Below are 16,334 nucleotides of genomic sequence, written 5' to 3' on the forward strand. Positions count from 1 at the left end.
CAAAAAGGGAGTCATAAGCTTGCCTCTGAAGGACTGCAGCCCAGAGGGAAGACAGCTGAGCATGTGGCTGGGGGCCTCCCACCTCACCCTCTGAGTGTGGGGTTTATTACTCCCCTGAGGAAGGTCATACCACCTGCAGGTGCATCGAGGCACAGAGCAGCAGTGTTATTATTCCCATGAATACAGTTCTTGGAGGAAAGAGGGCCTGCAAGCCCCCTGGTTCCTGGGAAACTCAGGGAGTGGAAGGGGCTTGAGCCACTCACCGCGTCCATCTCTCAGGACAATCTCGCCCTCACCGGTGATCCAGCGGTAGCAAGGGAACTCAATGTAATCTCCACAGGGCGTCTTCAGCGTGATGTACTTCAGGTACCAGTCGTCATGGAGCCAGTACTTGCGCTTCTCGATTTTGACTAGCTGGATTTCGCCCAGTTCTTCATCCACTGTCACGTCATAAGAATCAACCTGAGAGGAGAAAAAGGCAAATCAGGTTGTCTGGGGGTTTCCTGAGCCTTCGTATCACCCCTTAGTTCATTTAGCCAAGATGTCTGCCGAATGCCTGCCCTCGCAAGGCTCTGTGCTGCACCTGGGAGGCAGAGATGGACAAATCCTGGCCTCTGCCTTAATGGAGATGGAGGTCTCGTGAGTAAGGGATGGATGGTGCTGCTCAGAGAGGGACATTCTGCTGTCTGCCCGTGGTCAGGCTGGAGGAGGGGAGACTCCAGCAGGGGTGCCCTCTGCTAGGCTGTGCTTGGTGAGGGTCCTCTTCAGCTGCTCCTGCTCACAATGAGGGCAGGACGGCTGCTGGCCTGCCCACCCTGCAGGCTGGCGAGGGCAAACTAGACCTTGCATGCTGGGCAGCCCTTTACATCTTACGAAGGGCTTGCTGACAATTGCTGTAGACCCCCACAATGACGTGAGGATGAGGGGCAGTCATGACTGTGTCACAGATGAAGATATTGAAGCTTACTAAGTCCCACTTCAGCTATTCATTGACAGAGACGGAATTCTAATCCAGACCTTTCTAGCACAGCCACTCCATGTCTCTCTTGTTCTCTGGGGAACAAATAACTGAGTGAAAATGGGGAGGCTCAAGTGCAAGTGAAGTTGCGTAGATGCACATCATCCTAGGGCATCTGCTATTCACTTAGCTCCAGAGAGGTCAAGAAAATCAGATAAGCAATACCCATGACATCTGTGGCACAGTGGTGGGCTGAGGCTGGTCTTGCTGCTAGAAGGTACCACTGCAGGCCATGGGCAGCCTGCCCACCAGGTCCCTGGGACTGAGCTGCTCAGTGCTTCGTGCTGCCAGGCTCCTGACTCGAGGAGACAGGCAGGCATGGTGGCAGTGCTGGGCAACCCTCCTGAGGCTTTGGGGTAACCTGTGTGTCTGCAACTCTCGATGGCAGAGGGAAAGGAAGGAAGAGAGCTCAAGTATTGCATTGGGTGTTCTATACACCAGCAGGGTTGGGAAGCCCTGGACTTGGTGTTTCTCGATTTTGAGGGTCTTCCTTAAGAGGGTAGATTTTAGGTTCTTTTCTCTTTTAGCAAAATGTAGGACTTTAGGTGTAACAATCGGTGACCATGACTGCCAGGTCTGGCCACAGCCCCCCTAGGCTGGCCCTTGGGCCACACCTATCAACCTCTTCCCTTCCCAGGCCTGTGTGCGGTGCCCTGGAGTCCAAGCCCCACTATGGCCCACATTTCTCTCTTCTGCTCCAATTTCTCCCTCTCACTCTGTCTTCCAGTCCCCCCAGTTCCCTCTTCTCTGCTCCACAACCTCCTGAGGTACTTTCTAAGCCAGATTTCACCAATACTTGAGCTTTTTCCTTGGTGGCAGAACCTAGAGTTGTCAGCATGATAGTGAAGTAAATGGAGGGGAGGGGTTTTCATCCTGCATATGACCCCATGCATCTCTATCTCCATCCTTCTCCTACCAAGCTGCTAGAGGAACCCCAGGGAGAACTTCTTAAGAGGAATAGGAAGTTGGGTATTTTTAGCAAACCTCTTGGCTCTGAGCACAGTGAGCAGCTCACATGTTGTGGTTACTGAAGATGCCAGACACTTGTGGTCAGAAAGCGGAAGTCTCCTCCCTGGGCCCTGTGGTCTGGGCCTGGGTTCTCATTAGAGCATTTCTGAGGACCCTTAAGGAGCCAGGCCTCTGGGATGACACTTTTTGGTCCCTAACAGGTACACAAGCACATCTGTGCTACCGGAATGCACCCTCCTGCACAGTGAAAGAACCTTTTTACTCCACAGTGTGTCCGGTGGGAACAGAATCCATAGGTGAGGTCACAAAGACCACTGACCCCAGGCCTGTGGGACCTCAGCTGGGGAGCCTATCTGTACTGCAGGGTGCTGATCCCTTGGGAAGAAGTCAGGAAGCCCCAGGGTGCAGGGTTGGAGAGGAGTCCCAGTGAGGGGATGGATGACCCGAGGAGCTGGGAGGAGAAGAGGAAAGGAAGGACACAGCTCTTGTGGGGTGACTTCTGGGTGTGGGAGAGAATGGAGACCCCTGAGCTGAGGCATCAGTAGGCCAGGTGGTAAGATTTCAGAAGTGAGATCAATGGGGAGGGGAAGGAATGGGTAAGGCATTTAGCTGTATAGAACTGAGAGAGCAAGAGCCCTTAGGCAGGGAATGCATACGTAGAAGGAGGTGGTTAGAGCCTGGAGCTCCTTGGGTCAGAGGTGGTAGGTGCAATGGTCAGATGCTAGAGAGAGACATGCAGGCAGGGAAACATGCAATTCCCCAGCCTCATCTCACAGAAGGGCCAGTTTTTTTATTTCACTTGTTGCTTTCAACTCTTTATTGGGTATACAGTTTTAAGGCTTTTGAATATTTCATCGTGTTAGCTGATCACTTTTCATTTGATCTTTATATGAGCATTTTTAGAAAGGTCTCATTTGTTTCTGTTCCAGATCCCTGTTGTTGCTGTGACAGGGAGAGGGATCTCTCTGCTGGAGCATGGACAGAAGACAGTTCTGAGGCCCAACCTGCGATGCTCGTCTTGGCGGAAGCTAATGAGGGGCTAGGCAGGGAGAGGAGGAGGTGTGGAGCAGAGAAGAGGGAACTGGGGGGGACTGGAAGACAGAGTGAGAGGGAGAAATTGGAGCAGAAAAGAAGAGAGAAATGGGGGACATTGGGGTATGGCGGGGACTGGGAAGTAGAGAAAGGAAGAAAATGAGAAACAGGAAGCAGAATCCAGGGAAGAGAGGACAGAGAGGGAAGACTGGGGGATAGAGATGGAAGTTCATAAGGACATGTTTATTCTTTTTTTTTTTTAATTCTTATGTTAATCCCCATACATTACATCATTAGTTTTAGATGTAGTGTTCCATGATTCATTGTTTGTGCATAACACCCAGTGCTCCATGCAGAATGTGCCCTCCTCAATACCCACCACCAGGCTAACCCATGCTCCCACCCCCCTCCCCTCTAGAACCCTCAGTTTGTTTTTCAGAGTCCATCGTCTCTCATGGTTCAGGACATGTTTATTCTTCATTAATATATTCTTATTACTGAGAAGGAGGTATTCTGGAGTGTTCTCTTCATAAAGAGATTAATAAGGTTAACGTTGCCTGACTATATGAGAAGTATATACAGTTGTAAGACTGCTCTACACTCACTGAATACATTCAGGGACAATATATTAAACACTTCTGTGTTGTCCCTAGCTTTCCTAAGAGTGCAGTCTTGGAATGAAAATGAAATGGCTCAACTGAGATTTCCCAGAGATCTTCGGATCTATAAAAGTCATCCTATCTGACTTGACCTGCTTTCAGTTGACAGAAGTAAGGAAACAAATCAATTTGCCAAATTTGCCCAGCCTCGGGCCAGTCTCTGGGCTCTTTCCTAAGCAGGCAGTGGTGAGCCCCTGAGGGTGTGACCATGTATAGGAGAATCTCACCTTCAGAGGACTTCAATTCCCAGTCCTCACCTGAATCAGTATGTGGAACTCTGATGAGAATAACTGGGGATCTGTAACTCAATTTGTGGAGAAGAAATCAGTCCTACTGTTTGACTGAATTCTGCACAGAGGTATGTGGGTGCTGATCTGCCAAAGACCCGGAAATGGCTGAACTAGCTGCCTGGTAACAGCCTTTATTGCTGTGACTGTGACTGCTAACCATAACGATTAGAACTCTTTTCCAAATAAAATGGCCCATTCTTCTACAGCAAGTATTTTCTCTAAGGTTTCTTTTTCACCTTTACCCAACAGGGACAGACTGGCCTTAAAGAGCCACTGGCTGGAAAATGAGGAAGTAGCTCTGGGCTGTGCAAGACAAAGTGTGAAGTAACTTTGCACCAACAGGAACTTTCTTAAAAGTGGATTTTTTTCAGAGCCTTTAGGAACCAGCTGATTCCCCTGCAGCCCAGCAGCCCTTCTGACTTGCTCTCTCTCACCCCAGTGGAAATGTGACATGCAAACCTCTCCTGCAATTTGCTTCTGGAACTCTCACCAAGGTGTTTAGTCATAGTGTCATTTGAATGAATTCTCAAGGTGGGGAAATAATGAACAGAACAGTGCTTTCACCCCTCTTCCAATGACCCTGTTATGGCCACACCACAGTGTCTCCTTCGGGTAGAGGCCACATGTGGGGTGCCCTGTGCTGCACAGCATGAGCACACTGGTGTGTGTGTGTGTGTGTGTGTAGAGGAGGATGGGGCCCACTGTGGCCTGCTTATTAAAGGGAAGTAGTCTGTACCCAATCCTCCTCCCTGAGATGTTGGGGAACCATGAAAGAATGGAAATAAATGAAGGTGCTTCAGGAATGGCAGAAGGTGTCATTCTCCCAAGTGGATGTCTCATCGGCCCTCCCTCCTGCACCACTGTTCTCAGGGCCAGTTCCCTATTGGGGGAAACCAAACAACAGATGGTTGTTTTTATACTCAACACCTCACTCTTCTTGAAGGGAGTTTGAGCCAGGCTAACTTCTGAAGTTGGCTAAGTGCCATGTCGGCTAATAACAAGGTTTTGAAGCTCCTGGGGAGGAATCAAGCCCACTTTTGAGTTTGGAAGTGGGAAAAGGAGTGGACTATTACTTACTGCAGCCTCTACAGACCTAAAACCTAATTCATGAATTTTATCCAAGAAGTATTCAGTTGAACCATATGAAATTCCCAGTTTTATCAAAAATTGTCAACTATAAGCAATTTCATATGGTTCAACCTAATAATCAACTAAATAGTGAAAAGAAAAAGACCGCTTTGTGAAGTCTAAGTCTTTTTGGTCCAGCTCAGGAGCTGGGGGGTGATGGAAGGGAACATTCCCTGGGCACCTACCTGAAGTGTGTTGGGACTGTCACAATAATCATACAATGAGCACTTCCTATGCACTTGGCAGTGGACTGGGCAAGTCACTAAATGGTCGGTGAGGACCATGACCTGCCATGCTCACCGAGAAAACCACAGGGCTGGAATTCATGCCCAGGTCAGCATCAGGAACTCACTTCTAAATGGGGCCACCTGTGCATGTCCTTATATAGTACTTGGCAGCACAGACTAGAAGTACAGTAAACACTGGCTCCCCTCGCTCCCTGGACTCCCACAGCTCCAGGGTATCTAGTGAGAAGGGGAGAGGAGAAGCCCTCCTTCTTCTTCTTGCTCCACTGAGCCCTCACACCTGGGGTGGAAGTGTTCCCTGGTGTCTACTCCGCTGGGAGTCAGACAATCTCCAGGTTGCAAAAGCCTTCCTGCTTGAGTTCTCTTGTTCTTTCCCTCCAAATTCCCCTGGGGACCTGTCCTGAGAATGTGAGCTACCCAGGTGTGAAGACATCTGCTAGTATCACTCTGGGCCAGCAGCTGGGCTTGTGCTCACCCAGATTCCTGGACCAGCCTGAAATTATCCCTTCCGTTTTACATTTGGGGAAACTGAGGTCCAGTGAAGAGACAGAGTGAGCCAGCAGTCAGGCCCTGATTCAACCCAGGTCTCTGAACTCCCACACCTGTGCTTTCTCCCCACAGCTCAAGGCGGCTCGAGGTGCCATCTGTGCTTCACAGCAGGGCAAGGACCCGCACAACCCCCCACTCCGACCCCCACGACTTGTGGAAGGAGCCCTACGAAATGGGGCACAAGCAGCGCTGGCCACAGTACTTGCCCAGTTAAGGGACCTTTCAGAGCCTCGGGGTCCCTATCTGTGAAATGGAGAGCAGCCCTTGTACCTTCTCCTGCTCCCAGGGGAGAAGCGCGGCGCCCCGCCGGCCTCACCGTGGAAGCCTCCCGCCCCCGAACTTGGGTCCCAGCCGCCCCGACGGGGTTCTGGGCTTCCCCGGCCTCGCTCTCGGCCGCCCCGACGGGGCCCCGTGTGATCCCAGCCCTGTCCCAGCCGTGCGCCCTCACCGCGCCGCGCTCAAAGTCGTTGTAGAAGGGCTTGTCCAGCAGGTGCTTCTCGCTGCAGCCCGCAGAGCCCACGAGGCTGAGGTAGATGTAGTCGTCGGTGCCAGCGAACCACTGGCTGCCGGTGGCCACGGTGACCGTGTAGGAGGGCATGGCGGAGGGCTGCGAGCTCCAGGAGCCTTGGTGCGGTGGATTCGCGCACGTCGGCACCTGGCCGGGACCCGCGCAGCGGCCTCTTCCCCCGCCGGCCCCGCCCCCCGCCCCCACCCGCTCCGGCCCCGCCCCCCGTCCGGCTGGACCGGACCGGACCCCACAAGCCCGGCCCCGCCCCCGCCCCGCCCCACCCCTGACGCTCCGACGGCTCGGGAGGCGCGTCGGACATGGTAGGGGTCGCGCGTTCCTGCTTCTCACTCCATTGGCTTGGTGTCTGTTTTAGCCGTCTGGGGACTGGGGTTACCTCAGCTGCCATCCCCTCACCCATGCATCCGTTCATTCACTCAGCCTCCCATTCATTGTTCTCACCCTTTACCCTTCCTTCCTGCCTCAGCGCCAGGCTCCCGGAAGGCGCTAGGGTTAGGCTCTGGCGACCCCCGGAAAATGAGGCGTAGTCTCTACTCTCACCAAGTTCCCAGTGTGATTGGGGCGATTACCCGTGGCGTCGTTTCTTAGACCAGGGGTGCTCTGGGAGTTTACAGGGGCAAGGGGGACTCACCTGGGGATTCCAGGGAGGCTTCTTGGAGGAGGCCACACCGGAGTTGATACTGAGAGTGGTTTCTGGGACGCAGAGACTTCAGTCAGCTCTGGCTTCCACAGGCTTGGCTGAATGTCACTGTGGGCAAGCTGCAAATGGGCACCGAGGTGACTCAGATGCCAGCCGCTCTCAGGACAAGAGACTGTCCGTGTACGGCGGGAAGCGGGGCCGCCAGAGGGGGGCCAGGACAAGAAATACAAATCTGAACTAGGTGTTGTCTGGAGGAGATCAGCGGGCTTGAGGAGGCGGGAGGCTGGGGTATGTGGGGAAGGAGTTAGGCTTGCTTAGTGATGGCTCTTGGAGGGGGCGGGGAAAGTCCTGGGAAAGAAGATGTGGACTCCACAGCAAGAATGTTCCAGGAGTTAGGGCGGGCACCTGGGGAGCCGGCTGCCTGGCGGGAGTAATTGGTAGGCTTTCTAATAGGTGGTGGGCTGAGGCCTGAAAGAGATGTTAATAGAAGGAAGCTTCCCTTGGGTGGTCAGCTTTCCTACTGCTGTGACCTGATCTTATTAAGTCTTCTGTATTCACCTGCACCTCCTCCACACTTCATTCCCACTTTCCTGGCTCGCAGCCCGCCCGCCCCCCAACTTCAGAACTGGGTCTGACTGTGGTACCCATTCAGTAATAAGCTGAACTAAATGAAAATATAAGTTCATTCCATGTCAGGTGGTGGGTGCGTCAAGTCCCCGGCTTTGTACACTCACTGTTGGGGAGGTGCAAAGAGACAGGCCTGAGACAGGCTCCCCATGTCTGGGAAGCAGGTCTCCACCTGGTGGCAAGTCCTGCTTTCTTTTCTGCCTGGCAGGACCACCACTCTGAGCAGAGAGAGGGGACCTGCTAGTCCACTTTCTACAGGTGGAAGATGAGGGCGGATTTCAGTGGGACTGGCTTTATTCATGGGAAGACAGGCACTGAAGGGATTCTCTGGGAATCAAATAAGACATGGAGGAATGGGCACAGCTGAGATGCACAGGTGAAGATAGGCTAGAATTGGGACCCAACCCCTACCAGGCAAGAGACAGGCTCCAGGAACCCCTGGGGCGGCGGAGGGGGGGGGGCGGAGTATGAAGGATGGCTGTGGAATTGCACTTCACATCTAAGAATGAAATGGCTATTGTTTTTCTTTAAAAAGTACATACAATATATTTTTCTGGACAAAAATAATAAATTGTAGAAATTAGAGAAAAGTTGGATATAGAAACAATTCATAACGTGTAGAAAAGTAGTTAGTAAATATTCATTATTAGACATTTTTACACCATTAGGACCACATCTTTGTGTGTATTTTGTCATATGTGCATTTTCCTTAATATTATAAGATGTATTTTCCTACATAATTTTACTTTTTAAATATTTTGATGACTGCATAATATTCAGTTGTATGGATATACCACTATTTCATTAGTCCACTATTATTGGGCATGTAGGTTGCTTTCCCTCATTAATTGCTATAGTACATATTTGGTGCTTAAAACATTTTAAAAAGTTTTTAAGCTAGGGATTTAGAAATGGACCAAAGCATATGAATATTCTGAGACCTTTGTAACATGTTATTAAGCTACTTTCCCAAGGACTATAGTAATTTATACTCATGCCATTTACCAGCATGCACAACATGGAATGTTGGTTTCATAGAAACTTTGCCATCGTGGGGTAGTTTCTAAAATATCCCTACATCTTGTCCTCACTGTCTCTGACCTGGTTCAGGCTTTCAGCATCTCCTACACAGACTGTAACAACAGCTTCCTACCTCATCTCTCTATCTTTAGCCTAACTGCCCCCCCCCCCCCATTCTCTAACTGGAGTAATTGCCCTGTACCATAGATGGGATAATCTCACTGCCTTACAGTCCATCATTGCTTGCCTGCCTGCCTGCCTGCCTGCCTGCCTGCCTTCCTTCCAGCTTTATTGAGATGTAGTTAGTATACTATACAATTCACTCATTTAAAGTGTACAATTTAATGGTGTTTAGTAATATTCAGAGAATTGTGTGACCATCACTACAATCAGTTTTAGAACATTTCTGCCACCCCATTAGCAGTCACCTCACATTACCCTCCTCATCTTTTCAGCCAGGGCAAACACTAATTTACTTTCTGTCTATAGATTTGCCTATTCTGCACATTTCATAGGAATGGAATCATACAATATGTAACCTTTTGTGACTGGCTTCTTTCACTTAACCATAATGTTTTCAAGAGTCATGCATATGGCAGCATGCATTAGTACTTTATTCTTTTTTTGTGGTTAAATAATATTCCATTTTATGGATATGCTACATTGTGTTTATCAATTCATCAGATGATGGAAATTTGAGTTGTTTCCACTTTGGGGCTATTGTGAAGAATAGTGCTATGAATATTCATGTGTAAATTTTTGTGTAGACATATGTTTTCATTTCTTTTAGAGAGATAACTAGAAGTGAAATTGGTGGATCATATGGTAACGTAATTTTGAGGACATGCAGATTGTTTTCTGAAGTGGCTGCACCATTTTACATTTTCATAAGCAATCTATTAGGTTCCATTTTCTCCACATCCTCTTCAACACATTATATTCTCTGTGAAGTGATATCTTATTGTGGTTTTGATTTGGATTTCCTTCATGGCTAATGATGTTGAGCAACACTTGCTGCCTAGTTGTATAACTCCTTTAAAGAAATGTATATTCAGATCTTGACCCATTTATTAAATTAGCTTATTTACTTAACTTATTATTGAGTTGTAAGTGTTCATACATCCTGGATAAGATATAACTATATTTATACATGTTTTGTTGCTTCTGTGGATTGCCTTTTCACTTTTTTGATGATTCTGTTTGAAGCAGAAAACTTTTAATTTTGAGTAAACCCAATTTTATATATTTTCTTTTGTTGTTGAGATTTTAGTACCGCATCTAGGAGACTGTTGCCTATACTAAGTTCACGGAAATTTACTCCTATGTTTTCTTCATAGAATTTTATACTTAAGGTTCTTCATTTAGACCTATTATCCATTTTGCCAATTTTTGTGTGTGGTGTGATATAGGGATTCAAATTAATTCTTTTGCATGTGAATATCCAGTTGTTGTGGCATCACTTGTTGAGAACATGAGTCTCCATTGAATTGTCTTTGTACCTTAGTAAAAACATTAATTCACCATAGGTGTAGGGATTTATTTCTGGACTTTCAGTTTTGTACCATTGACCAGTATGTGTATCATATGTCAGTGCCACACTGTCTTGATTACTGTAACTTTACAGTAAGTTTTGAAATTGGGAAGTGTGAATTCACCCTTGCTCTTTATTTTTCAGGAATATTTTGGCTATTTTGTGTCCTTTGCATCTTCTTACAAATTATAGAATCAACTTCTCAATTTCCACAAAAAAAAAAAAAAAAAAAAAAAAGGTGGGACTTTGATAGGGATCACATTGAAGCTGTAGGTCAATTTGGGAAGTATTACTATCTTATTATTAAGTCTTCTGAACCAGGAACATGGGATATGTTTCAGTTTATTTAAATCTTTTCTATTTCAATAATGTTTTATAGTTTTCAATGCATTTTTTGTTACTAAATTTATTCCTCAGTATTTTACTTTTTTTTTAAGGAAAGCTATTTATTTTTGTCCCTCTCTCTCCCCAGCTTTATTAGGGTATACTTGACAAATAAAAATTGTATATACTTAAGGTATACAATGTAAGGTTTTGATATATAGATACATTGTGACATGATTACCACAATCAAACCATTAAGACCTCCATCACCTCACATAGTTCCCTTTTTTTTTTTTTTTTTTTGGTGTGGTGGGAACACTTAAGAGCTATTAGCAGATTTCAAGTATACAGTACAATGTTATGGACTATAGTCACCATGCTGTACAATAGATATCCAGAACTTACTTATCTTATAACTGGAAGTTTGAACACTTTGACCAACATCTCTGCATCCCTGACCCTGGTGACCAGTGCTCTACTCTCTGGTTCTGAGTTTGACTTTGTTACATTCTACATGTAAGTGAGATCATACAGTATTTGCTTTCTGTGTCTGGCTTATTTCACTTAGCATGATGTCTTCCAGGGTCATCCATGTTGTTGCAAATGGCAAGATTTCCTTTTTTGGGGATGAATAGTATTCCATTATATATACACACACATTTTTTTTGTACATCGATGGGCACTTAGGTTGTTTCCGTATCTTAGCCCTTGTGAATAATGCTGCAATAGACATGCGAGTGCAGATATCTCTTTGAGACCCTGATTTCATTTCCTTTGGATCTATACCCAGAAGTAGGTTTGCTGGATCATATGGTAGTTCTATTTTTAATTTTTTGAGGAACCTCCATACTGTTTTCCATAGTTGCTGCACCAGTTTACATTCCCAACAACAGTGCACAAGGGTTCCTTTTTCTCCACACTGTGGCCAACACTTGTTATCTATTGTCTTTTGGTAATAGCCCTCCTAATAAGTGTGAGGTGGTAGCTCATTGTCGTTTTGATTTGCATTTACCTGATTAATAGTGTTGAGTACCTTTTCATGCACCTGTTGGCCATTTGTATCTCTGAAAAAATATTTATTCAAATCAATTTTCTCATTTTTAATTGGGTTGTTTGTTTCTTTACGATTGAGTTGTATGAGTTCCTTACATATTTTGGAGATTAAATTCTTTTTTTTTTTTAGAGATTAAATTCTTATCAGATATATGGTTTGCAAATATTTTCTCCCATCGAATGGTTGTTTTTTCATTTTGTTCATTGTTTCCTTTGCTACGCAGAAGAGTTTTAGTTTGACGTAGTCTCACTTATTTATTTTTGCTTTTGTTGCCCTGTGCTTTTGGTGTTATATCCAAATATAATTGCCAAGACCAATGTCAGAGAACTTTTTCCCTATGTTTTCTTCCAGGAGTGTTACCATTTCAGGCCTTACATTTAAGTCTTTAATCCATTTTGAGTTGATTTTATATATGGCGTAAGGTAAGGGCTTGTTTTCATTCTTTTGCTTGTGAATATCCAGTTTCCCAACATGATTTATTGAAGAGACTATTCTTTCCCCACTGTGTATTCTTTTTTTTTTTTTTTAAAGATTTTATTTATTTATTTGATAGAAAGAGCACAAGCAGGGGGAGCGGCAGAGGGAGCGGGAGAAGCAGGCTCCCTGCTGATCAGAGAGCCTGACACCGGGCTTAATCCCAGGACCCTGGGATCATGACCTGAGCCCAAGGCAGACGCTCAACCACCTGAGCCACCCAGGTGCCCCTCCTCATTGTGTATTCTTGGCACACTTGTTATAGTTTAGTTGACCGTATATATGGGTTTGTTTCTGGACTCTCTGTTCTGTTCAGTTGGTCTATGTGTCTGTTGCTGTCCTTTGTTTATTTTTTATTGACTTGACTGGTCGATACAGCGAAGTCTGTTTCCTCTGCAGCGTGGGGGGTTCTGGTATCACTCCTCAGGATGCAGCCTTGGGCATGTGTATTCTCAAGCTGGGATGTCAAGGTTTTTTTTTTTTTTTTTTTTTTAAAGATTTTTTAATTTATTTATTTGAGAGAGAGAATGAGATAGAGAGAACATGAGAAGGGGAGGGTCAGAGGGAGAAGCAGACTCTCCGCTGAGCAGGGAGCCCGATATGGGACTCGATCCCTGGACTCCAGGATCATGACCTGAGCCAAAGGCAGTCGCTTAACCAACTGAGCCACCCAGGCGCCCGGGATGTCAAGGTTTTTTAGCAGTTCTCTCTTTGTCTCTTTCCCTGTCTGCTAAGTTTTCTGCCTCTTTTGGCACCACATCCTACTATTAGCCTCCACTAGTTGCTGGCTGATTACTGTTGTTTTTGACAGTTCCCTGGCGGAATAACTTGCTTCACAGATCCAAATAAATTTGGACCTTTTATAGCAATAGTCTCTGAGACCTGTCTCTGAAGTTTGTTTTGACCTAAGAAAGCTTTTCTTGGTGGTCTCCTTTCTTGGTTTCGTTGCTCTCGTTAAGCTGCCGTCCTCCTCTTAATTGCTTACTACCAAAACCTCTACTGTTTCTGATAGCACCCTTAGGTTGAACCTCCCCATGCTCTCTTCCAAATAAAGTCAGCCCTTAGGGAGACCTGTGGAGCTCTTTTCTTATGGCCTGCCTCTCTCTCTGGGCAGGTCCCATACCACTGCTCTGGAGGTGGGTTGGAGACAGTGGCATACTTTTTTCAGATGATTTCCCTTCTTTATGAGTGGAGCAGTAGTCCCTGTTTTTCTGCCTCTCATGGCATGGGACCTCCTCTCTTGGCATGGCATTCCCACATTATGAGTGACCTAGGGTGAGGGCATTCAGACCACAGTATTCTTGGCCAGCTGTGCCTCAGAGAGCTCATGTCCCAAGAGTAGAGACTGGGAGAAAGGAGCTTTAGACCTCTTGGCCAAGCTTGCCTAGAATAGAGTTTCTGCAACGTAGAGCCAGATGAGATGAGAAATGGTGGTGGTCTTTGCCCCCCAGGTGAAAGTATAACCATAGCCTGGGCTGGGGGACGACGGAGCCCTATCTTCTTTGCTGGACTTCCCCGGAGTAAAGTGTCTGTTTTATGGGGCTGTGTGGAGAGAAGGAAGGGAGTAGGTCAAGGCTAAAATGCCATAGACTCTCAGTACTCTTACTGAGGTCAGTAGATTTCTTGAATAAATGTTTCTTCATTTGCTGTATGCCTTTAGGACAATCTTCACTCACTTTCATATCTTTTGTTTTGTTTTTGGTTCTCACCAGTTATGGTTGTCTCACTCTGGAGAATGTCTGCGGGGCTCCTCCTGCCATCATTCTGGAAATGCCTCTCGCATCGTTGCTTCCCAACCTAAAGAGTGAATCCTTTTTTTCAAATGAAATCCTACATGGAAGCAGGTAAAAGCAGAGATGCTCTGGTTGAGCATAAAGTGAACTAATGCAGGGACTAGAAATGCTGATTGATTGGCTTTTCACCTCCCCTCCCTCACCATTATCCTTCAAGCCCTTGATACAAGTGGTAACATTTTTGAGAATCATTTGCCTTTAGGGTGAAGCACTCACTGTATGCACTGGCCCTTCACAGTCTTGCCCTCCCTGCAAGGGCAAGGATCCACACACTCCTCCATCCTTACCATGTGTTCTGGTCAGGGTTCCATCAGAGACACAGAACCAGAAGCATATGTGTATACATGAAGAGATATATTGCAAGGACTGGCTTATGTGACTTGGAGAGTTGGGTAAACAAGTCTGAAATCTGTAGGTCAGGGTCTCAGGAAGGGCAGGTTGCTCCCTCTAAGGCAGCAGCTAATGCTGCTATCCACAGGAGGAATTTCTTCTTCAGGGATAACTTAGTTCTGTTCTTAAAGCCTTTCAACTGATTGGATTGGGCCCACCCAGATAATCTAGGATAATCTCTTTTATATAAAGCCAGCTGATTAGAGATATTAATCATGTCTACAAAATATCTTACAATAACACCTAGATCAGTGTTTGATTGGATAACTGGGTACTATAGCCTAGCCATGTTGATGCGTAAAACTGACTTCATGCTGTGTTTCAACTACTATGCTCTTTCCTGAACTCTACTTCTTCTCATCCCCTTGAAGTCTTGGCATATTTCCTTCCCTTGTCTGGAGTATTCCTGTCTTCTTTCTCTGCCTCCTGATTTCCTCCTCCAAGAAACTACACCAGTGTTGCTTCTTCCATGGAGCCCTCCTTGACAGAGTTAGTTGCACGTCTTCTGAGCTCCCACAACTTTTGCTCATGCTCCTATTTTGGCACATTGCCCCTCTGTCCCATCAGCACTTGCTTCTGTCTCTATCTCCCCCAACATATTCTGGAGTACGTGGGGGCAGGAATGGTATCTTATTCATCTCTCATTCTCCTGCATGATGTCAGGCACAGAGAAGCTGTAAGTAGATCCTAGGTAGGTTGAGTAACTGGAGAGCCTGAAACTTGCTAGGAAAGTCTGGTTTTTGTGGCAGGCACAGCAGACAGGCAACCTGAGCCTAAGCTCCAGAGAGCAGCTCTAACTTCCCCTCTAGCTGGTCGCATGATCCCCTGAGTCACAGAGTGGAACTTGTGGCATGTGTACAGGAAGCCCCATAGCCATGGCACTTATAACTGCAGCAGGACGAGTGGGCCCCTTGAGCAGGACAACGTGGTCCTGATGCCCTGGCTGGCCTGGGAAGTGACAGGTCCTTCTGAGTAGTCATTTTCCTCTGGAGAGTGTTGTGTAGATCCACACCTTTTTTTTTTTCCTCATTAAACATTTTAAATGGAAGTATAGTTGACATACGGTATGATATTAGTTTCAGGTATACTACATAGTGATTTGATATTTATATACATGATGAAATGCTCACGACCATAAGTGTAGTTACCATCTGTCACCTGGACCACATCTTCTTTGGGTGAGCCCCAAACATTTGTAGCTCATTTCAGTTTCTCCTGGTTCATTTGCAGAGTTAATCAGAATTAAGCACTGACTACCACTGAGCACTAAAAAGAAATGCTCATTCACTGGGAATTAAGGAAAAGAACGAAAAAGAAAAAAATTGCCCAGAACCCCACCTCCCCACCCCTGCCCTTGGATAGATGACCTCCTAGTCCTGGATGACTTCCCCTCAGGGTCGACGTCACCTGCTCCTCACAGCCCATTATTTGTTTGGTTGCTTTTTGTCCTTTCCCAGGAAGAATAAGAAGAATAAGACTAAGTTGTAACAGCGCCTCTTCGTAAGGATCTTGCTGAAAGGATAATGATGAAAGCCTGTTGAACCTTCTTCAGTCTGTGGTCAGAGCTCAGACACTTGGATGAGTGCCCCCTCCCTGCCACTTTCTCCCACTTTGTGCATTTCAGAACAAGACCAGGCCTTTGCTGGTCCCTCTCCCATCCTGCAAGGCTGTTATATAAGAAGTGGGGCGGGGCACCCCATACTACCTTACCTTGTTTTATACTCTCCTAAGACCCAGGTAGATTTACCATCTGTGGTCCAGTTCAACTGTTTTACTTAGGAAGACAAACCTAATAGACATTTTTCCCTTTGGAGCTTTACCACTGAGTACAGAGATACTTTTTAATCCATGAAGGATGAGATTCAAATAGACTTGTTATATTTGTGATTAGTGTGTTTTTTCAAAAGGAAGAACAATTCTCATACTCAGGCTGAAACCCATCTGATATTTTTCATCCCAACATTAGATAATCACAAGAGATTATCTCTATGAACCCTAATTGAACCAGCACAAGAGGACTAATTCACTCCAGGGGGACTGAGCATTAGCATCTCTCCTCAAAGAG

At 46.3% G+C, this 16,334-nt stretch overlaps 1 protein-coding gene across 3 annotated transcripts in view; it reads right to left on the reverse strand.

Moving 5' to 3' along the window:
- ALOX5 (arachidonate 5-lipoxygenase) overlaps window positions 1-6,565 on the reverse strand; it is an 80,224-nt gene extending 73,659 nt beyond the window's left edge. For all 3 annotated transcript variants that reach the window (XM_044916539.1, XM_044916540.1, XM_021699719.2), the window contains exons 1-2: window positions 6,339-6,565; window positions 264-462 (exon numbers count right to left, since the gene is read on the reverse strand). In XM_044916539.1, the coding sequence (XP_044772474.1) occupies window positions 264-462; window positions 6,339-6,488 (349 nt within the window). In that variant the 5' untranslated portion in view covers window positions 6,489-6,565. The remainder of the gene's footprint in view (window positions 1-263; window positions 463-6,338) is intronic.
- Window positions 6,566-16,334: the final 9,769 nt, after the last annotated feature.

The sequence above is a fragment of the Neomonachus schauinslandi genome, chromosome 6, assembly GCF_002201575.2.
Source record: "Neomonachus schauinslandi chromosome 6, ASM220157v2, whole genome shotgun sequence".
NCBI lineage: Eukaryota > Metazoa > Chordata > Mammalia > Carnivora > Phocidae > Neomonachus > Neomonachus schauinslandi.